General features: G+C 45.0%; 1 protein-coding gene across 1 annotated transcript; it reads left to right on the forward strand.

Moving 5' to 3' along the window:
* The first annotated feature begins 147 nt into the window (after positions 1–147).
* Positions 148–23,629, forward strand: LOC311104440 (F-box/LRR-repeat protein 19-like). Its single transcript, XM_084146277.1, has 11 exons — positions 148–790; positions 7,239–7,424; positions 13,993–14,136; positions 14,318–14,404; positions 16,276–16,461; positions 17,103–17,135; positions 17,261–18,492; positions 18,729–18,892; positions 19,057–19,218; positions 19,473–19,694; positions 20,029–23,629. Exons 2-11 carry the CDS (start codon positions 7,254–7,256, stop codon positions 20,184–20,186), a joined length of 2,559 nt encoding a protein of 852 aa, XP_084002403.1. The 5' UTR covers positions 148–790; positions 7,239–7,253; the 3' UTR covers positions 20,187–23,629.
* Positions 23,630–23,874: the final 245 nt, after the last annotated feature.

Genomic DNA, 23,874 nt, shown 5'->3' on the forward strand with positions numbered 1-23,874 from the left:
TAGAACTTTGGGTTGGTTGGTTCTACGCTCTTTATACTACAAATCCCACAATTCCATAGACTTCACTCCTGACATCTTGAAGGGGAGGCGCGGCAATATTTTTCCTCCCCATATTTTATTTACTATATTTATTTATTTAATTTTTTCAAGACAAAATTGGAGAACGATGACCACATATCTTACCAAGAACATATGGACAATTAAACGTGTCTAATAATAAAAGTAGCAAGGTAGCTGACGAGCTAATAAAAAAAACACAAAACAAGAAACACACAATAGAAAACGAGAACAATAGCCACGCTCTACCCAGATTCTCTTTCATTTTGAAAGAGACGTTTAAACTGCGAAATACTTTTTTTTATTTTCTCTCGAAATCATGTGCCGTTTTGAAGACCTCAAGAAGACGTTGGAAGACGTTTGAGAGACCAAGAAACAGGGAGAGGGGTCAAAGAAAGGAGTGAATGGCACAAAAAACGCTCTGTGTTGCGTCTTGAAATGTATTGTTACATACCCATTCGGCAATCCTTTACATCTCTGCCTAATCTAGAGTAGAGGGAACACGGGCAAGAAGGGAAAATCTAGCTAGCTTTCTAGCTACCATTATTACTGTAACAACATGGAACGCATGTGAACGTGCCACACAGGACCCAGAATCAGCAAGAAAGGCTGCAGGAGAAAGAAACAAGGAAGCGATCCCCTAACAGCTAATATCAAAGCTAGCTAGCTAACTGTTGGCTAATAATATTATTTCTAATGCGCGACCAAGGAGTATGCGACTCGATACCAAGAGGTTAGTAATTATAACAGTTTACCACTAAACTCATCTTCAATGTGATAAGGTATCAACTACATTGTTTTTGCAAGATGGTGAGCAATATGAACGAGGAAGAGCATATTGCAGGGAAGCGAATAGAGGAGAGATGACGGAGGACTTTGTCTAATCAATTGATCATTTTATTCATTTATATAACAATGCATTTTTTTCAATGTTATTCATGTACAGCATGTTCACTACACAACATGTAGTGAACTAACTACGTACAGTCGCTAGTAAAGCAGCCACACTGATTAGCTAGCTAACGTTAGCTGCTAAGTTATTGGCTGCGCATCTTCATTGTAGCTAGCTAGCTAACGTTAGCTGGTCATCCAATTCAATATTGCGCTACAGGCCATAATGTGGGCAGCCATGTATCCTTACAGAATGGCCAAGTGCCTCCCAACAAATAACATTGCTATGAAAATTACAAGCATGTTTTAGCAATACATGATTTGTGTGCTAAGTAAATGCTTGTTGTGATTGTTAGCAAGCACGCAGGCTAACAAGCTTGCCTGCCACAGTAGCTAGCAACGCCAAGACTTGGTTGAATGATTTGTTTCCATCTCATGAATCAAACCCCAGTATTTACTGAATTATTTCCTATAAAACATGTCACTGGGTGTAAGTTTACTGCGCTATAACACACCCATTTAATGCCTTGGCTTAATTGGCAAAGGTTCCTCTGGGGAGGCACACATTGAAATGACTGTTTTGATTTCACGAGTGCCTGGCTGGTACTAACATCTATCTCAGTTAGGTTTCTGCAATCTCATGCCTATGTCCTTCCATACCCTCTCCTTCCTTAGCCCTTCTCTTTGTGTGAGATGGAGAGAGAGAGTGATACACTTGGTCCATGTTTGGCTCTAATTTATAACATCCTATATTATCCTCATCTCTGCTTTTCATCCCCCTCCTAAACCAGCTTGGTGTCAGTGCATTACTCTTGTCTCATTATATTCCACACGCATCTATTTATCTACATTAATTCATGCAAAGTATAGCCTATACATTAGGGTTGGGCTGATTATATGATTAAATCAAATATCGAGATATTTGACATTGACAATATATCGGGACATGCAAGACTATACTCTATTGAATCAAAACTGTGCAGTTTTATCAGTTAGGCTGTATCAATATGTTGAAAATTAAGTCCAAATGAATGAACTAAGATTATTTAATGAGAATGTGACCAATTTTGTAAATAAGCACACAAATTGAACAGTCTGGAATGATTTAGTCATTAACAGTGCAAGACGATTTTTGGATATTGCGATATTTTTTAGTAGCATATTGTAGGGCTCCTCAAATATGTTCCAACCCTACTACACATCTGACATGAAATCAAATATAATTTTATTTGTCACATGCTTCGTAAACAACAGGTGTAGACTAACAGTGAAGTGCTTACTTACGGGCCCTTCCCAACAATGCAGAGACAAAGAAAAAATAGAAAAGTAATAATAAATACCCAATGAGTAATGATAACTTGGCTATATACACGGGGTACCAGTACCGAGTCGATGTGCAGGGGTACAAGGTAATTGAGGTATATATGTTCATATAACTAGGAATAGAGTGACTAGGCAACAGGATAGATAATAAGCAGAAGCATAAGTGATGAGTACATTTTTTTGTTGTTGCAAAAAGGGTCAATGCAGATAGTCCGGGAGCTATTTGGTTAACTATTTAACCAACTATTTAGCAGTCTTATGGCTTGGGGTATAAGCTGTTAAGGGTCCTGTTGGTTCCAGACTTGGTGCATCGGTACTGCTTGCCATGTGGTAGCAGAGAGAGCAGTCAATGACTTGGGTGGCTGGAGTCTTTTGTAGGGCCTTCCTCTGACACCGCCTGGTATAGAGGTCCTGGATGGCAGGGAGCTCGGCCCCAGTCATGTACTGGGACGTATGCACCACCCTCTGTAGCACCTTGCAGTCGGATGCCAAGCAGTTGCCATACCAAGTGGTGATGCAGCCAGTCAAGATGCTCTCAATGGTGCAGCTGTATAACTTTTTGAGGATCTTAGCGCCCACAGCAAATCTTTTCAGCCTCCTGAGGGGGAAGAGGCGTTGTTGTTCCCTCTTTGCAACTGTTGGTGTGTGTCGACCATGATAGGTCCTTAGTGATGTGGAAACCGAGGAACTTGAAGCTCTCAACCCACTCCACTACAGCACTGACGATGTGAATGGGGGCGTGCTCGGCCCTCCGTTTCCTGTAGTCCACAATCAGCTCCTTTATCTTGCTGACTTTGAGGTAGAGGTTGTTGTCCAGGCACCACACTGCCAGATCTCTTACCTCCTCCCTATAAGCTTTCTGATTGTCGTCGGTGATCAGGCCTACCACCGTCGTGTCGTCAACAAACTTAATGATGGTGTTGAAGTCGTGAGTGGCCACACAGCCATGGGTAAACAGGGAGAAACAGGAGGGACTAAGCATGCACCCCTGAGGGCCCCCCGTGTTGAGGGTCAGCGTGGCAGATATGTTGTTGCCTACCCTCACCAGCTGGGGGTGGCCCGTCAGGAATTCCAGGATCCAGTTGCAGAGGGAGGTGAGCTTGGTGGGCACTATGGTGTTGAATGTTGAGCTGTAGTCAATGAACAGCATTCTCACATAGGTGTTCCTCTTGTCCAGGTGGGAGAGGGCAGTGTGGATTGCTATAGAGATTGCGTCATCTGTGGATCTGTTGGGGCGGTATGCGAATTGGAGTGGGTCTGGGATGATGGTCTTGATGTGAGCCTGTCAAAGCATTTCATGGCTACAGATGTGAGTGCTACGGGCGATAGTCATTTAGAGAGGTTACTTTGGCGTTCTTGGGCACAGGGACTATGGTGGTCTGCTTGAAACATGTAGGTATTACAGACTGGGTCAGGGAGAGGTTGAAAATGTCAGTGAAAACACTTGCCAGCTGGTCAGCGCATGCTCTGAGTACGTGTCCTGGTAATCCGTCTGGCCTTGAATGTTAACCTGTTTTAAATGTCTTACTCACATTGGCTACAGAGAGAGTGATCACACAGTCATCTGGAACAGCTGGTGCTTTCATGCATGGTTCAGTGTTGCTTGCTTCAAAGCAAGCATAGAAGGCATTTAGCTCGTCTGGTAGGCTAGCGTCACTGGGCAGCTCACGGCTGGGTTTCCCTTTGTAATCCGTGATAGTTTGCAAGCCCTGCCACATCTGACGAGCGTCAGAGCTGGTGTTGTAGGATTCGATCTTAGTCATGTATTGACACTTTGCCTGTTTCATGGCTCGTCGGAGGTTGTAGCGGGATTTCTTATGAGCGTCCGGATTAGTGTCCCGCTCCTTGAAAGCAGCAGCTCTAGCCTTTAGCTCAGTGCGGACGTTGCTTGTAAATCATTGCTTCTGGTTGGGATATGTACGTACTGTCACTGTGGGGACAACGTTGTCGATGCACTTATTAATGAAGCCGGTGACTGATGTGGTACTCAATGACCTCGGATGAATCCCGGAACATATTCCAGTCTGTGCTAGCAAAACTCATGCTGGACGGGAGCAGATGACATGCACCCCTTGAATCGCTGGTCTTTAAAATCCAGACACTGCACTCCGCAACACCCCAAAAGTCCAAAAAAGCCTTCTGAATTCTATCCGAAGGGAATCACTTTTCGTTGTGTATTACTCGTTAACAGGCAAAATATGCCTAACCCTCGTGTAATTGTACAGTAGATAGGCCTGTACAGTTCTGTTTCCTATAGGTTTTTAAATAAGCACTATGCCTTTAAGCACCATCCAGAGGTTGTGGCACCAACATTAAAGTTGGCCTCTTAAACAAATGTCCACGATCTAATGATGCATCATGGGACCATTAGACATTTCAAAGCCTATTCTCTCAGCCTAAACTATATCTGTTTAGTTGCCCACGCAATGCAATTTGAACCTTCCAAAACACCTCAATATCCTCAGTCACTCATGATGCAATAATTATCTTCCTGACCAGTCTTTTGTTCTAGGCAGGAACCACATTCTTGTTTACAGAAGAGAAGACCCAGGGCCTCAGTGCCTTAGCCATGTGCTCTTTGATCCTGGCTGTTCAAGGAAATTTAGAATCACCTGTACTAGTTCCTGGAGTGAAGGGGCGAGGCGGGATTCGTTGGTACAAGAAACAATATCTGTTAAGTTCCCAAGGCTTTGTGTTCTAAGTTATGCAACTAGCTTGGGGCTTGTCACATGGGCTTGGGCTAAGAGTAAACCAAGCCTATTTTTATTAGAGGCCTTGGAATGCGGAGATTCCATACACTCCCTGCAGTATGTGCCTTGTTGGATTTGATAACATGGGGGTAAGGAGCATAGACCATGCGCTATAGCTATAGCCTGTCAGCACTTATGGTGTCTGTCTGAGGAGTAGTCTACAGAGCAGACAGGCCTCCTGTTGCCCACTAGTGTTTGCACTGTCAGTCTTTCTCTCTGTCTGGCATGCGTGTTCAGTATGTTCACTGAATAAGCTCTTGTCCCTTCTCCTCTTTCCTTCTCTTTAGCTATCCTGCTGTCTTTGGAGCACACTCCAGTTTGTGTATGTTCATGAACTGTTTGTCCTCCCTCCCATATGACATGAGGGGATATCCAGATTGTGGTGCTTATCTGTATTTGCAGTGTATATTTCTGCTAACCTGTCTAATTTTCTTCAGTTACTGCAGTGGGGATGTCTGGATGTTAACCTGTCTCCTGTTTTCCAGTTGACTGTAGTGTATGTAAAGTTTGTGTTGACCTCTCTCCTCAGTTGACTGCAGAGGGGATGTCAGACAGTATATGGTATAGGCTGTAGCTGCATATGTAGTGCATAAGACTATCTGTTATGTACAGTGCATTCAGGAAGTATTCAGACCCCTTCACTTCTTCCACATTTTGTTACATTACAGCCTTATTCTAAAGTGGATAAAATTGTTTTTTCCCCCCTATCAATCTACACACAATACCCCTAATGACAAAGCAAAAACAGGTTTTAGGAATGTTTGCTAATTTATAAACATTTAACTATTATATTTACGTAAGTCTTCAGACCCTTTACTCAGTACTTTGTTGAAGCACCTTTGGCAGCGATTACAGCCTTGAGTCTTATTGGGTATGATGCTACAAGCTTGGCACACCTGTATTTGGGGAGTTTCTCCCATTTTTCTCTGTAGATCCTCTCAAGCTCTGTCAGGTCGGATGGAGTGCATCGCTGCACAGCTTTTTTTCAGGTCTCTCCAGAGATGTTTGATCGGGTTCAAGTCCGAGCTCTAGCTGGGCCACTCAAGGACATTCAGAGACTTGTCCCGAAGCCACTCCTGCGTTGTCTTGGCTGTGTGCTTAGGGTCATTGTCCTGTTGGAAGGTGAACCTTCGCCCCATTCTGAGGTCCTGAGCACTCTGAAGCAGGTTTTCATTAAGGATCTCTATCTATACTTTGCGCCATTCATTTTTCCCTCGATCCTGACTAGTCTCCCAGTCCCTGCCGCTGAAAAACATTCCCACAGCATGATGCTGCCACCGCCATGCTTCCAGTTCAAGATTTGTTTAATCAGACCAGAGAATCTTGTTTCTCGTTGTCTGAGAGTCCTTTAGGTGCCTTTTGGCAAATTCCAAGCGGGCTGTAATGTGCCTTTTACTGAGGACTGGCTTCCGTCTGGCCACAAAGGCCTGATTGGTAAAGTGCTGCAGAGATGGTTGTCCTTCTGGAAGGTTTTCCCATCTCCACAGAGGAACTCTGTCAGAGTGACCATTGGGTTCTTGGTCACCTCCCTGACCAAGGCCCTTCTCCCCCGATTGCTCAGTTTGGCCGGGCGGCCAGCTCTAGGAAGAGTCTTGGTGGTTCCAAACTTCTTCCATTTAAGAATGATTGAGGCCACTGTGTTCTTGGGGACCTTCAATGCTGCAGACATTTTTTGGTACCCTTCCCCAGATCTGTGCCTCAACACAATCCTGTCTCGGAGCTCTACGGAGAATTTCTTCGACCTCATGGCTTGGTTTTTTCTCTGACATGCACTGTCAACTGTGGGAACTTTATATTAGATAGATCGGTGTGCCTTTCCAAATCATGTCCAATCAATTGAATTTACCACAGGTGGACTCCAAACAAGTTGTAGAAACATCTCTAGGATGATCAATGGAAACAGCATGCACCTGAGCTCAATTTAGAGTCTCATAGCAAAGGGTCTGAATACTTACGTAAATAAGGTATTTCTGTTTTGTATTTTTTATAAATTTGCAAACATTTCTAAAAACCTGTTTTCGCTTTGTCATTATGGGGTATTGTGTGTAGAGTGAGATTATATATTTTTTAAAAGTTTTAGAATAAGGCTGTAATGTAACAAAACATTTATGTTTACCTGTATCTCTTTTTTTTCTCTCCAGTGGGGAGGTCTGACTGCAGGCATCTAGTATATGTAGTGTATATTTGTATTGACCTTTGTTTCTCTCCTCTCCCCAGTTGACTGCAGAGGGAATGTCAGGCAGTAAGGCTCTGGGAGGGGCACGGCGGCGGCGGACGCGGTGCCGGCGCTGTCAGGCCTGCATGCGGACAGAGTGCGGCGAGTGCCACTTCTGCAAGGACATGAAAAAGTTTGGCGGGCCCGGAAGGATGAAGCAGTCCTGTCTGCTCCGACAGTGCACAGCTGTAAGTTAGAACGCACACTAGTGATGGGGGGAGAAATCGATAGTTGCATATCACAATATTATTTTTGAGGATATACTGTATCGTTTTTGCAATATTATTTTGCGCTAGTTGCGTGTACCTGCACCAAAACTCCAGTATTTGTCCTTCATAGTTTGTTCTCCATCTTCTTTTTAAATAGGCAGCCAATTTGTTTTCAGCCATTTTTTATTTCCATGACTGATCAAAACTTGTTTTCTCATGGCTATCTCTTGTCCCTCTGCAGTAGACATATGGTGAGCAATATGTTTGAACAACAAGCAAAGCAGTGCGATAAAAACAACAACACAGAGTTACATATGGGGTAAAAAAAAAACATAAAGTCAAAAATACAACCGAAAATATATAACAGTGTGTGCAAATGTAGCAAGTTATGGAGGTAAGGCAATAAGGCAATAAATAGGCTATTTTTGCACCTCACACACTTGCATCGTTACCAATATTATTGTACTCTCATTAGGAAAAGTGCCACTGCTCTATTGCATCCGAAAGTGAATGCATTAGTAAATGTAAAAATTGTACAACCGTTTTCTAGATAGGCTGGAACAACTGGCACTAACCTTTGGAACATGCACAGGACATACAGTGCATTCTGAAAATATTCAGACCCCTTCCCCTTTTCCACATTTTGTTATGTTACAGCCTTATTCTAAAATGGATTAAATGCATTTTCCCCCCCATCAATCTACACAAAATACCCCATAATGACAAAGCGAAAACAGGTTTTTAGACATTTTTGCAAATGTATTAACAATAAATAACATACCTTCGGTATTAAGACCCTTTGCTATGAGCCTCGAAATTGAGCTCTGATGCATCCTGTTTCCATTGATCATCCTTGAGATGTTTCTACAACTTGATTGTCCAGCTGTGGTAAATTCAATTGATTGGACATGATTTGGAAAGGCACACAACTGTCTACAGTTGAAGTTGGAAGTTTACATACACCTTAGCCAAATACATTTAAACTCAGTTTTTCACAATTCCTGACATTTAATCCAAGTAAAACATCCCTGTCTTAGGTCAGTTAGGCTCACCACTTTATGTTAAGAATGTGAAATGTCAGAATAATAGTAGAGAGAATGATTTATTACAGCTTTTATTTATTTCATCACATTCCCAGTGGGTCAGAAGTTTACATACACTCAATTAGTATTTGGTAGCATTGCCTTTAAATTGTTTAACTTGGGTCAAACGTTTTGGGTAGCCTTCCATAAGCTTCCTACAATAAGTTGTCAGGTTTGTAGGCCTCGTTGCTCGCACACGCTTTTTCAGTTCTGCCCACAAATGTTCTATAGGATTGAGGTCAGGGCTTTGTGATGGCCACTCCAATACCTTGACTTTGTTGTCCTTAAGCCATTTTGCCACAACTTTGGAAGGATGCTTGGGGTCATTGTCCATTTGGAAGACCCATTTGCGACCAAGCTTTAACTTCCTGACTGATGTCTTGAGATGTTGCTCCAATATATCCACATAATTTTCCTTCCTCATGATGCCATCTATTTTGTGAAGTGCACCAGTCCCTCCTGCAGCAAAGCACCCCCACAGCATGATGCTGCCACACCCGTGCTTCACGGTTGGGATGGTGTTCTTCGGCTTGCAAGTACCCCCCTTTTTCCTCCAAACATAACGATGGTCATTATGGCCAAACAGTTCTATTTTTGTTTCATCAGACCAGAGGACATTTCTCCAAAAAGTACGATCTTTGTCCCCATGTGCAGTTGCAAACCGTAGGCTGGCTTTTTTATGGCAGTTTTGGAGCAGTGGCTTCTTCCTTGCTGAGCGGCCTTTCAGGTTATGTCGATAAAGGACTTGTTTTACTGTGGATATAGATACTTTTGTACCTGTTTCCCCCAGCATCTTCACAAGGTCCTTTGCTGCTGTTCTGGGATTGATTTGCACTTTTCGCACCGAAGTACGTTCATCTCTAGGAGACAGAACGCGTCTCCTTCCTTAGCGGTATGACGGCTGCGTGGTCCCATGGTGTTTATACTTGCGTACTATTGTTTGTACAGATGAACATGGTACTTTCAGGCATTTTGTAAATTGCTCTCAAGGATGAACCAGACTTGTGGAGGTCTACCATTTTTTTTCTGAGGTCTTGGCTGATTTCTTTTGATTTTCCCATGATGTCAAGCAAAGAGGCACTGAGTTTGAAGGTAGGCCTTGAAATACATCCACAGGTACACCTCCAATTGACTCAAATAATGTCAATTAGCCTATCAGAAGCTTCTAAAGCCATGACATCATTTTCTGGAATTTTCCAAGCTGTTTAAAGGCACAGTCAACTTAGTGTATGTAAACTTTTGACCCACTGGAATTGTGATACAGTGAATTATAAGTGAAATAATCTGTCTGTAAACAATTTTTGGGAAAATTACTTGTCATTCACAAAGTAGATGTCCTAACTGACTTGCCAAAACGATAGTTTGTTAACAAGACATTTGTGGAGTGGTTGAAAAACGAGTTTTAATGACTCCAACAATGTATGTAAACTTCCGACTTCAACTGTATATAAGGTCCCACAGTTGACAGTGCATGTCGGAGCAAAAACCAAGCCATGAGTTCAAAGGAATTGTCCGTAAAGATCCGAGACAGGATTGTGTCGAGGAACAGATCTGGGGAAGGGTGCCAAAAAATGTCTGCAGCATTGAAGGTCCCCAAGAACAGAGTGGCCTCCATCATTCTTAAATGGAAGAGATTTGGAACCACAAAGACTCTTCCTAGAGCTGGCCGCCCGGCCAAACTGAGCAATCGGGGGAGAAGGACCTTGGTCAGGGAGGTGACCAAGAACCCAATGGTCACTTTGACAGAGCTCCAGAGTTCATCTGTGGAGATGGGAGAACCTTCCAGAAGGACAACCATCTCTGAAGCACTCCACCAATCAGGCCTTTATGGTAGAGTGGCCAGACGGAAGCCACTCCTCAGTAAAAGGCACATGACAGCCCGCTTGGAGTTTGTCAAAAAGCACCTAAAGGACTCTGACCATGAGAAACAATGGGGCGGCAGGTAGCTTAGTGGTTAAGAGCGTTGTGCCAGTAACCGAAAGGTCGCTGGTTCTAATCCCCGAGCCGACTAGGTGAAAAATCTGTCTTTGCCCTTGAGCAAGGCACTTAACCCTAATTGCTCCTGTAAGTCGCTCTGGATAAGAGCGTCTGCTAAATGACTAAAATGTAAATGTAAACAAGATTCTCTGGTCTGATGAAACCAAGATTGAACTTTTTGGCCTGAATGCCAAGCATCACGTCTGGGGGAAACCTGGCACCATCTCTACGGTGAAGCATGGTGGTGGCAGCATCATGCTGTGGGGATGTTTTTCAGCGGCAGGGACAGGGAGACTAGTCAAGATCAAGGGAAAGATGAACGGAGCAAAGTACAGAGAGATCCTTGATGAAAACCTGCTCCAGAGTGCTCAAGTCCTCAGAATGGGGAAATGTTCACCTTCCAACAGGACAACGACCCTAAGTACACAGCCAAGACGACGCAGGAGTGGCTTCAGGACAAGTCTCTGAATGTCCTTGGGTGGCCCAGCCAGAGCCCGGACTTGAACCCGATCGATATTGTAGTTTATCCACGCAAGACTCAAGTTAAGGTTGTTTTTCCTGTTACACAAACCATCCACCCTGCCAAACAATAAACACGTGAAGAAGGGAGTCTCCACATAAACTGCTAACATGTTGTGACCCGCGTCTTTTCCCGAACGTGAAAGGATGAGCTTTAAGAGCTTTTGGTATATCCCTCACACTCATTGAGATCCCATCTAAACCGAAACCACTGTTTAGACTGGAATATAAGCTCTTATGTTTATGATACACAATCGAGCGACACAACCCATTGATGACTACAGTTACAGTGCCTAAAGAAATTATTCATACCCCTTGATTTACATAAATATGCACACCCATTTGACACTCAGGTGCATCCAATTTCCTTTGATCATCCTTTATGTCACTACAACATGATTGGAGTCCACCTGTGGCCAATTCAATTGTTTGGACATATAATCTATATAAGGTCCCACAGTTGACAGTGCATGTCCGAGCAGAAACTATACCATGAAGTCAGAGGAACTGTCCGTAGATCTCTGAGATATAATTGTAATGATGCATATATCTGGGGAAGGGTATAAAACAATTTCTAGAGTGTTGAAAGTTTCCAAGAGCACATTGGTGGGAAAAATATATGGAACTACCCAGACTCTGCCTAGAGGTGGCCATCCAACAAAACTAAGCAACCAGGCAAGAAGGACCTTGGTCAGGGAGGTGAACAAGAACCCATTGACCACTGACAGAACTACAAAATTCCTTGGCTGAGATGGGAGAACCTGCCAGAAGGAAAGCAGTCTTAGATGTGCTTTTGTATGTACAGTGCCTTGCAAGTATTAATCTCCCTTGGGATCCATTTAAATTCCAGGTTGTAAGGCAACAGAAGAGGAAAAATGCCAAGGGGGGTGAATACTTTCGCAAGCCACTGTATGCTGCATGTCTTTTTTTTTATTGATTGTATGGAACTCAGGACTCCCTGGAAAACAGTGGCAATTGTTACGGAGTGGACTATCCTGGCTAAATAAATTAAAATGAATGAAAAAAAATGAGTCTCAACAGCACTTCACCAATCTGGGCTTTATGGGAGAGTGGCCAGACGGAAGCCACTCCTGAGAAATAGGCAAATGACGGCACACCTGGAGTTTGCAAAAAGGCTCTGAGATCATAAGGCCAAAGATTCTGTGGTCTGATGAGACAAACATTTTACTTTGGCCTGAATGCACAGCACTATGTCTGGAGAAAACCAGGCACCGCTCCATCACCTGTCTAACACCATCCCTACCTTGAAGTATGGTGGTGGCAGCATCATGGTATGTGGATGCTTTTCAGCGGCAGGGACTGGGAAACTGGTAACGATAGGGAACAATGAGTGGAGCCAAATACAGGCAAATGAGAACATGCTTTAGAGTGCAAATTACCTTAGACTGGGGTGAAGATTAACGTTCCAACAGGACAATGACCCCAAGCATACAGCCAAAGCAACGCTGGAATGGCTTCAGAACAAGAATGTGAAAGTCCTTGAGTGGTTCAGCCAAAGCCCAGACTTGAATCCCATTTTAAAATCTGTGGAAAGACTTGAAGATTGCTGTTCACCACTGATCCGTATCTAATTTAACAGAGCTTGAGAAAATCTGCAAGGAAGAATGGGAGAAAATCCCCAAATCCAGATGTGCAAAGCTGATACAGACATACCCAAGATGACTCAAAGCTGTAATCGCCGCCAAATGTGCTTCTATTGACTCAGGGGTGTGAATACTTATGTAAATTAATTTTCTGTATTTAATTTTCAATAAATTAGCAATTTTCTACAAACATGCTTTCACTTTTTCATTATGAGGTATTGTGTGTAGATTGGTGAAAGAGGAAAAAAATATATTTTGAATTCAGGCTGTAACACAACAATATGGAATAAGTCAAGGGGAATTAATACTTTCTGAAGGCACTGTATGACATATCAACTGTTTGCTGCTTACATTCTGCAAATCAGCCCCTCTGGTTTAGCAAAGCTGTTTCAGAGAGCGATTGTCATCAAAATAGAGTAGTCATCCCCTGCATGAAAATGGATAAGCTTGTTTGAACGCCTTAAATGATTCCGAGTGATTTTTATTGATTGGTTTGCGAATGCTTAAAATGGCGTAGATGGCTGGTAGCTTAGATGTTGGAAATGTGATGCGTTTCCTTGGTAACTGAGCACATTGTTACTTGGGTGTTTTTTTGTTATTGTTTGGAGGGTAGTAATTTGCTTTGATCAGTTATGTTTTCTAGACGGATAGCTGGGAGACTGTGATCTTGTGGGGAAGGAAGGAAATTAGGTTGGATGGCTACAGAGATCCTAATCCACAGAATCTGTGCAGAATGAAGACCTACTCTCATATTAATGCCTAATAATTTGTCAGTGGGTCTAGCTAGGCTAGATTCTGTTGACCTCATATGTGAGTAATTTTCACCTCAGTACAGTTTTTTATTTTTTTGATACTGTCAAAATTCCACTGTTGGCAGGTTATTGAAAATGTTGAGCTGGACATCTGGGGTAATGTGTCAAAGAAAATAAACCTAATATATTCAGTGCTCTGTCCCTGTGCTTCTGAAAAAGCACTCCTCCCTCTACCTCTTTTTTTTGAAGCGGCAGGCAAATATCTCTAAATTAATGCATTTGCTTTCATCCACACACTCTCAATTAGCTAGGTCCTCATAAGAGCAGCAGGTGTCCAATTTTTTATTTCTGAGCTTCAATTTGGATACATAATAAATGTACCATCCATAGTGAATGAGTACATAGTTACAGCTCCACATCTGAGTCCTCTATCCTGAACGGACCCACATAAAATATTTGATTTATGTACATATACACATTTATATTGGTTACGCACATATAATATTAGATTTATATTGAATAAATACAGGCCTACATTCCAAACCTAATGTGTATATTACATTGTTTAACATGGTTATGTAACATGGTTATGTTTTTATTTTCTTCCCTGCAGCCTGTGTTGCCCCACACGGCAGTGTGCTTCTCGTGTGGGGAGGCGGGGAAGGAGGACACGGTGGACACGGAAGAAGAGAAGTTTAGCCTCTCTCTGATGGAGTGTACCATCTGCAACGAGATCATCCACCCCAGCTGCCTCAAGGTGGGGCCAGACCCTCCATGTGTATGGCCGGCTGTCATAGCTGGAGAAGTAGTGTGTGAGAGCGAGAGAGAGACACTCTTCCATTCATACTTAAGTCAAATGTCTGCTCTATCTAGTATTGGTTACATACATTGATTGAATGATGATTGTGATTTCATTGTTTATTTTCTCCAACCTACAGATGGGTAAAGCAGAAGGCATCATAAACGATGAAATCCCGAATTGTTGGGAGTGTCCAAAATGCCACAAGGAAGGCAAGACCAGTAAGGTGAGAACAGTGACTGGGAACACTGGTCTGTCAGGCTCTGCTGATAAAACTAAACCAGAGAGGGTGACAATGGACTTATCTATAATGTATGGATTAATCAATAATGGTTGATATGGTAGGAGGATCGATTTGTAATGGGATGGAACACGTTCTTCCTTACAGATCATTTGTGTAAATAAGCTCTTAAATTGGAATATAATTTTGTGTTTCATTGACCCTATCCCCATTTCATATACTGTGGTAGGCTATTACATATACAGTGCATTCTGAAAATATTCAAACCCCTTGACTTTTTCCAAATTTGCGTTACAACCTCATTCTAAAATTGATGACATTTTTTTCCCCTCATCAATCTACACACAATACTCCATTCTAAAGCAAAAACTGTTAAAAATCTTTGCAATTTCTAAAAAATGTAAAACTGAAATATCGGATTTACATAAGTATTCAGACCCTTTACTCAGTACTTTGTTGAAGCACCTTGGCAGCGATTACAGCCTCGCCTTCTTGGGTATGATACTACAAGCTTGGCATACCTGTATTTGGGGAGTTTCTCCCATTCTTCTCTGCAGATCCTCTCAAGCTCTGTCAGGTTGGATGGGGAGGGTCGCTGCACAGCTATTTTCAGGTCTCTCCGGAGATGTTCGATCGGGTTCAAGTCCAGGCTCTGGCTGGGCCACTCAAGGACATTCAGAGACTTGTCCCACTCTTGTGTTGTCTTGGCTGTGTGCTTAGGGTCATTGTCCTGTTGAAATGTGAACCTTTACCCCAGTCTGAGGCTCTGAGCGCTCTGGAGCAGGTTTTCATCAAGGATCGCTCTGTACTTTGCTCCATTCATCCTTCCCTCGATCCTGACTAGTCTCCCAGTCCCTGCCGCTGAAAAACATCCCCACAGCACGATGCTGCCTCCACCATGCTTCACCGTAGGGATGGTGCCAGGTTTCCTCCAGACGTGACGCTTGGCATTCAAGCCAAATAATTCAATTTTGGTTTCATCAGACCAGAGAATCTTGTTTCTCATGGTCTGAGAGTCTTTTGCCTTTTGGCAAACTCCAAGCGGGCTGTCGTGCCTTTTACTGAGGAGTGGCTTCCGTCTGGCCTCTCTACTATAAAGGCCTGATTGGTGGAGTGCTGCAGATATGGTTGTCCTTCTGGAAGGTTCTCCCATCTCCACAGAGGTACTCTGGAGCTATGTCAGAGTGACCATCTGGTTTTCGTTCACCTCCCTGACCAAGGCCCTTCTCCCCCGATTGCTCAGTTTGGCCGGGTGGCCAGCTCTAGGAAGAGTCTTGGTGGTTCCAAACTTCTTCCATTTAAGAATGATTGAGGCCACTGTGTTATTGGGGACCTTCAATGCTGCAGAAATGTTTTGGTCCCTTCCCCAGATCTGTGCCTCAACACAATCCTGTCTCGAAGCTCTACGGACAATTCCTTCAACCTCATGGCTTGGTTTTTGCTCTGACAACTGTGGGACCTTATATAGACAGGTCCCACAGTTGTTGTCCAAATCATGTCCAATCAATTGAATTTACCACAGGTGGACTCCAATCAAGTTGTAGAAACATCTCAAGGATGATCAATGCACCTGAGGTCAATTTCAAGTCTCATAGCAAAGGGTCTGAATACTTATGTAAATAAGGTATTTCTGTTTTTTATTTTTAATACGTTTGCTAAAATGTCTATAAAAAAACACTGTTTTCGCTTTGTCCTTATGGGGTATTTGTGTGTAGATTGAGGGGAAAAAAATAATTTAATCAATTTTAGAATAAGGCTGTAACGTAACAAAATGTGGAAAAAGGGAAGGGGTCTGAATACATTCCGAATGCACTGAACATATTCTTAAATCCTCCTCTCCTTTCTCCACACATCAGGACGGGGGTGATGGCTCAGGGAAGAGGCGGATGGACAACGGGGAGGTGGGCCGATGGAAGCTGACGGACGATCCTCCGCCCACCAAAAAGAAACCCCCCTCCTCTTTAGAGGACGGGGGACGGCAGGATGGTCACAAGAGGAAGAAGGAGAAGGAGCTGCCCCAGGACAGCGGCCCCAAAAAGAAGGTAGGAAGATCTTTGTGAAGTGTTGCTGTATGCAAACATTTAGCATGCACACTGAGTATACCAAACATTAGGAACACCTTCCTAATATTGAGTTGGGGGCATGGACTCTACAAGGGGCAGAAAGTGTTCCACAGGGATGCTGGCCCATGTTGACTCCAATGCTTCCCACAGTTGTCAATTTGGCTGGATGTCTTTTGGGTGGTGGACCATTCTTGATACACACAGGGAAACTGTTGAGTGTGAAAAACCCAGCAGCATTGCAGTTCTTGACACAAACTGGTGCGCCTGGCACCTACTACCATACCCCGTTCAAAGACACTTAAATTCTTTGTCTTTCCCATTCACCCTCTGAATGGCACACATACACAATCCATGTCTCAGTTGTCTCAAGGCTTTAAAATACTTCATTAACCTGTCTCCTCCCCTTCATCTACACTGATTGAAGTGGATTTAACAAGTGACATCATTAAGGGATCATAGCTTTCACCTGGATTCACCTGGTCAGTCTGTGTGATGGAAAGAGCAGGTGTCCTTAATGTTTTGTATACTCAGTGTATAGTTGGTAAGTTGCCTACTAGTTGTGACAAGTTGCTATGAACACAGCTTGCCAACTCTTGTCTCTGTCTGACCTTCTCCCTCAGATGAAAGGGGCCCATGAAAAACGCTTGAAAAAGGTAATTCTTCATATGAACATAAAGTTTTATCTTTTAAAAACGACGAAGCTCTGTCATAAAGCATATGGTAACTAAGAGCTGCTCCTCTGTCACTCTCTTCACTAACGTTATTCCTCCCATGACAGAAACAGAAGCCCAACGTGTCAGAGACTGCAGAGTCCAATGGGCCCAACTCCTCCACCGGAGGCGGCCAGGGTTCCGGAGGGGGTTCCAACTCCACGCAGTCCCCCACCTCCACGGCCAGCCAGGACCAGCGCTCGCACCACCGCGAGAAATTGGAGCGCTTCAAGCAAATGTGCCAGCTCCTTGAGCGTGTCCGCGAGTCCAGTTCATCGAGCTCGTCTACTTCCGAGTCCGACTCGGAGTCCGACTCTGACTCGCCTTCCGGTTCAGATGGCCGCCGCGGCTCTGAACCCTCCTCCCCCGCACCCGTCGCTTATAGCAACAGTGCCAGGGAGCGCAACCGGGAACGGGATAGAGAGAGGGACAGGAGGCTGGCGGAGCTGGGCTTCAGTGCCAGTGAGGACTCTGAGGGAGAGGGAAGTGTTAAGGAGGAGGAGGAGGCGGTGGAGGAGCAGGTTGTGGGAGACAAGCCCAGGCGTAGGGGGGAGGGACCTCCACGGGGCCGCAAGGGGCTCACGACGGACGGGAATGACGAGGAGAGCGGGGAGAGGAGTCGGAAGTCTACCCCATTGCCTCCACCCTCCCCTCTCTCCTCCACCCAGCCTCCACCTTCCTCCGGCCACGGCCCCTCGCCAGGTTCCGAGGGCTTCTCCAGTAAACGCAGCAACGGCTCTGAGACGCGCAATGGACGGACACGGGCGGGGGTGAGGGACCGAGAGACTCAGGAGAAGGAGAACGCCAACAACAGCAGCAGCGGCGGAGGCTCGGTGGCCAACCACCGACACGGAACTGGCAAGGGCAACAAAGGCAACAAGATCCGTAGCAACAAGCAATCAGGGTCCCAACCAACGTCGAGGAACAGTAGCAACTCTTCTGCTTCTACTGCCACTACCACATCCAACGGGGGAGGGGAGGGCCTGCTGGGCCCAGGCAGCAACTCCTCAGGGGGCATGTCAGCCCTCGCCGCCTCACCCCGGTCACAGCCGTCCCGGATGGCTCCACGCTCGCAGATGATGAAACGCAGCCCCCCTGCTGTGCCCTCGCCTCCCCGGCCTGTGCAGATGGAGCGGCACCTGGTGCGGCCACCGCCAGCCTGCCCCGAGCCCCACTGCCTGCCCCTGGACAGCGGCTCCTCCCACGTGATGCCCCGCGACGTCTGGCTCCGCGTCTTCCAGCACCTCAGCCAGAGGGAGCTGTGCGTCTGCATGAGGGTCTGTCGGACATGGAGCCGGTGGTAAGTCTAGACAAAAGGTTCAGATGGGGTCAGAATCCGGTTGGGCTGGAAGGGGGTGGTTCAACACAAACTTGTTTGGACTACTAAGAGATTCATCTTTCATGTTGAGAACAATAGAAACCATCCCTGGAAGGATATTCATTGACTGCAGTGGCTCACATTCTATAGTGTACAGTAGACCAGACTTTTTCTTTAATTCTCATCCCAGTCTTTTATTTTCTGTCTTGCTCTCTCAGGTGCTGTGATAAGAGATTGTGGACTCAGATTGACCTTAGCCGGCAGCGCTCCATCACCCCTCCTATGCTGAGTGGTATAATCCGCAGGCAACCAGTCTCCCTTAACCTGGGCTATACCAACATCTCGAAGAAGCAGCTCATGTGGCTCATCAACCGTCTACAAGGTATCTTGCGTTCATTCAACACCTCTGCCTCCCTACCACGTCTTTTTTCCATCAATATAGCCTGATCATGTCCTATTGTAGTTGGGCTGTCGTCACCTCATTGCCGTATTGCTAGTCTGCCCCAGGGGTTATGCTAACTCCTGGCCTTCCTCTTCCTCTCCCAGGTCTACTGGAGCTGAATGTGTCGGGCTGTCCCTGGTCCTCTGTGTCGGCCCTGTGTCAGGCTGCTTGTCCCTGCCTACGTCTGCTCGACCTCAGCCGGGTAGAAGACATGAAGGACTCACACCTGAGGGAGCTACTGGCGCCCCCTGCTGACACTCGGACAGGTTAGTGACAAGTCTCACACGATGATTGATTAGGCATCCATAACCTGCAATACACTATGGAAGGTTAGATGCAATGTGGTGTTCATTGGATAGACTTGATATCACAAATGCCAATCTGTAAACGGTACTGTCATGCTTGTTTCCTTGTTGCAAGTGAACAACCACTCCCTTTTCATAGTGCATAAGCATGATAAACACACAGACTGTGAATCTAAAGTCCTGGAACATGTTTTGCTTTGTTCTTGGTCCAAAAGCTCATGGAGAGAGCAGAGGGGGGCGGTTCCAGAACGTAACGGAGCTGCGATTGGCCGGGCTGGACTTGACAGATGTCACGTCCCGCCTGTTGGTGCGCTACCTGCCCCACTTGACCAAGCTGGACCTGAGTCAGTGTGGCAATATCACGGACCAGACCATCCACACACTGACCTCCCCCATGTCTCCACTGAAGGACAGCCTCACCCACCTAAACCTGGCAGGTAAAGACTACACGTTAGACTCACTAGCCCCAAATACACCAAGGTTGGTACCCTGTTTTTTAAAATTTATTTTGTGTGTATTTGAGTATTGCAGGTTATCAGACCACTGATGAGCAGGGATCTGCTCCAGATACCGACTTCTTCCTTCTGAGATGTTTAATCATGCTAAAGTAGCAACATGCATAGATACTTGCTCTCCTATTTCCCAACGATATCAACCTGGCTCCTGATTCAAATATTTAATCCAGGTCTACTCATGGAAGTGTTGCAGTCATTGTGGTTATGTAGGTTGACCGTTGATTGTCAACCTCCTGTTGTTTCCTCCTGTCCTCAGGCTGTGTGAAGGTGACGGAGCAGTGCCTGCCCCTGTTACGCCGCTGTGCCTCCCTTCAGAGCGCTGACCTGCGCTCCTGCACCTTGCTCACTCCCGATGCCTGTCAGCTCCTCTCCTTCCCTTGCCCTGACGATAGAGTGCTGCTCAAGAACAGCTAAGGGCCTGCGACACCCTCCTCCTGCCACCTTCCCCCACAACAACCACCGCCACACTACAGAGAGATAAGAGAACGAGAGGGCCACTGCGTTGTGGGCAGTGAGCCAGCCACTGAGGGAAAAGGACATGGAGTGGGAGCCACGAAAGAGAAAGGGGGGAATGAGAGAACTATAGACCTTTGCCTACATTTCTCTGGATTGACTTGTTTGTGAACGAACATCTTTGAAAATGTTTTAGCATGTACATATTCAATATCTGTAAAATGGGTGTGTGTATATAAATGTAGTTTACTGTAAATTACCCACTCCCCGCCCCTTCCCTCCCTCATTCTACCTTCACACCAACCATGGAACACATTATCCAGCCGACATGTGTAAAGGCACTGCACTGCGCCACCATCTTGAACTAGCATAATTTGCACTCCATAATCAATTTCCTCTTTCGTGGCGTCAGACTACGAAGAATGTACCCAATGCCAGAGGTTGCGCCCCATCGGAATCCGTTTAATGTACAGATGGATGCTGGGCTGGTGTTAGTGTGTGTATGTGTGTCTTTGTAAGTATGTGTGAGAGATGTAAACAGTGTTTAATATGACAATTGGAGCGAGAAAGAGATGGAGATACGACAAATGTCCGTCACCTTTACCACTAAGCTCTCTGCTGCCCTCAATCTTTCTGGGGGGGGGGGGGGGGAATAAGGACATTCAAGGTCCTACATATCCTGTTCAATGGCCGACAGCCACCAGAGCCCAAAACTCCTAGCCCTGACCACAACCCCTTATTTTCCTCTTGTCCAGCCGTATTATGTGCCATCTTGTCCGCTCTCTTCCCGCCCAACGTGCCATTCTTATGTGGTCTGTCCATCTTTGTGAATCTGATTGTCCTACCCTTCCCATCACACTCCTCCTCTTTACGCCCTTCTTTCCCGCTACTCTGTCTCTCTGCTGCCATGGCCCTTTTGCAGCTTGTGGTGCCCAGCGTCTGTGCTGTGTGCGTACATTATGCAGAGAGCTGGGCCTTGCTGTGTCCGACTGCAATGAACCATGCTTACCGTACTGTTCCATACCAGACCTGGAATTCGCCAAGGCTCCTTTCTTCCCTGCTTCACGATGCCTGGCTGATGTAACATTATCTTGTAGATGTGCAGACAGGTTCAGTCTAGATCACTACCGCACGAACTTTAAGAGTGACTGACTGACGCGTTTTGAGTATGAATTGGGAAAACCGTGTCGATAAGAAAGACCGTCCGTTGCACTGCGCTCGCTGCTCCACGTGGCAGGGGGGATTCAAACGAAGGCTGACCCTGGTTGGACTTCTGCCTCAGATGTGAGGGACTTGGAAGATTTCCCCAGAATTGGGTTTTCATGTCAGTGTCCACATGCTGCTTGTCTTCCAAAGCCAGGAAACATCCCAGCCCCTCCAACCTGCCTTGCAGTGTCATTACCTTAAACGTCTTGTAGGATGAGGGTTTGATTGACACAGTTGCAGCATTTCCCCAAATTGTTTCTCCATTAGGGTACCCCTGTGCATGCTGGATTTTGACTATAATCACAAATCCAGTGCAGTATTTTATTCAGGCTGACCTTTTTTTAACCAATCCAGTTGAGGCCAACGTCAACAGTCAGTTTATACTTTTCCTGCTCACCCTATCATTATTAATAATGGATGTTATCGGTTGAAACCAGCACGTACAGGAGGTCGTTCAGACCAGAGCCCAAACTGTATTGAATTTGGTTGAGCGGAAATGTACAGACTTGAGCTGTATTGAATTAACATGAGCAGTATTTGACATGCGTAAACGGTATTCAGCTGAATCGGGCTGCATTGGACCAGTTCAGACAGTAGCTATCGGACTGATCTGGACTGATAGGGCCAGTTCATTCAGTATTGGACTGGACAGCACTTTGTCCTGCAATGCTGGACTCAACCATACCAGGTTGGGTCAAGTGTTTCCCCTGTCTGTCTGTATGTCTCTCCTGCTATAGCAGTTGTCCACTTCCTGAGCCATGTTGATCTGTATTTGTGCTTCAGTGCCACAGTGGATCTTACTGCTGTGTGCTATCTGTAGCTTAACCTCACCAACTGTAGGCAGGTTGGTGGACGGTCTTAAGCCTCAATCTGTAACTCATCTAAATCATGTGTTTCTGTATCCTTTCAACTATTCTGTTTGACTTTCAGTGATTCCATCCTCATCGGTTCTGTTTCAATTCCCAATACCATTATTAGAACTCAAATCAGCTTCCTTTGGGTATACATGTAGAGCTAGAGACCTGCCAAGTAAAGATTGAGCCACTAGACAAATGGTAGTTGTCCCAATGCATTCAGTTGTACAACTGACTAGGTCTCCTCCTTTCCCTAAAAGGTTGGTTTGAAAGGTCACATGCCCAGCTTGGACAGTGATTTCATCTTTACCCAGTTGTGTATTCTAAATCGCTTCCAGTGTTCCTGTGTGAATTTATTGACTTGTGTACAAAGCATTGGTACCAAGATTGCACTAACTGATTGATCAGAAGACAATTTAGGAGGGAACACTGAGCTATAGTGTGCTTTATTACCCTGAAAGGGTATTGATTAAAACACAGCCAAATCATGAACCTTTAAAAAAAAAAAAACTTGATTCAAAAGTATAACTTATTAGCTGTCCATGCTGGTGACCATTTAGCTGGGTAGTCCAGTGTATTTCAGTGTTAAAGTCCTACTTTAGATCATAGATTAAAGTAATTGTTGTTTGCCACTAAGCTATGCTGCTAACAGAGCAGAGCTTACCACGTAGCAACTGTAATTGTGGTGGGCTGAGGCTTACAGCGACGCAAATGTCCAATATGGTGGAAAATTGCCTTGTGCCATACACACTCATCCAAATCAATATTTCACTTTTCATAGACTGAATGGGTCAGTTTTTCTATCAGTAATGTGGGGTTGTTATTCCTCCTCGTCATCCAGTTTGTTCACCAGGGCACAATCTAGCATGTGAAAGCATATCAAAAGTTAAACTGACAACCACTTTCAGAGAAACATAAATGTGTGGTGGTTTATCGGAATTGATCCGATAGTCCGATAAGGAAATTATTCCAGACTCCAAAATCTGTCATCTTCTCACCCCCAGCCTAGTCAAGTTGACTCAGACTTGACCACTAAATTGTACAGTCTTGTCTCTACCAAACTGTATTGCACCAGACAGATGCACTGGATCAACATTGTCATCACCACCACCATCATCACCTCTTGCCAAAATTCCTGCTTTCTTTGATAAGGGGCATTTTATCCATTTTCTTTTTTGTTTTGCTCTTGTTTATTTGTTCATTGTTTCTTCCATTGTGTTGATCAAAATGAGAAAGAAAAGTAGAACAATGTGAAAAAGAGACAGAAAAAGAAACTCAAGGCAGCTACTTACGAGTGACTACTGTAAAATGACTAACTAAATAAAGACAGTGGGGTGGTTTTTACACTGTGTGGCCTCTACTGATTTCTCAGAATTTATATTAAGTGAGGTTGCCTACATAGCACCTCACTCTTATTCCACATACTCCACTTTCAATGTAGCTGCTGTCCAGTTTTTTTTAACAGGTGCACAAAACAACTGGCCAGCCCTGGAGGGCAGCTGTGACAGCTCAACCAAGACTATCACTGACCAAATCAATAGTGCCCTGGATGGCAGGCTAAGGGCCGATTTATTTGAACTTTGTCCAAT

The sequence above is a fragment of the Coregonus lavaretus genome (assembly GCF_964263955.1).
Source record: "Coregonus lavaretus genome assembly, chromosome: 28".
NCBI classification, from domain to species: domain Eukaryota; kingdom Metazoa; phylum Chordata; class Actinopteri; order Salmoniformes; family Salmonidae; genus Coregonus; species Coregonus lavaretus.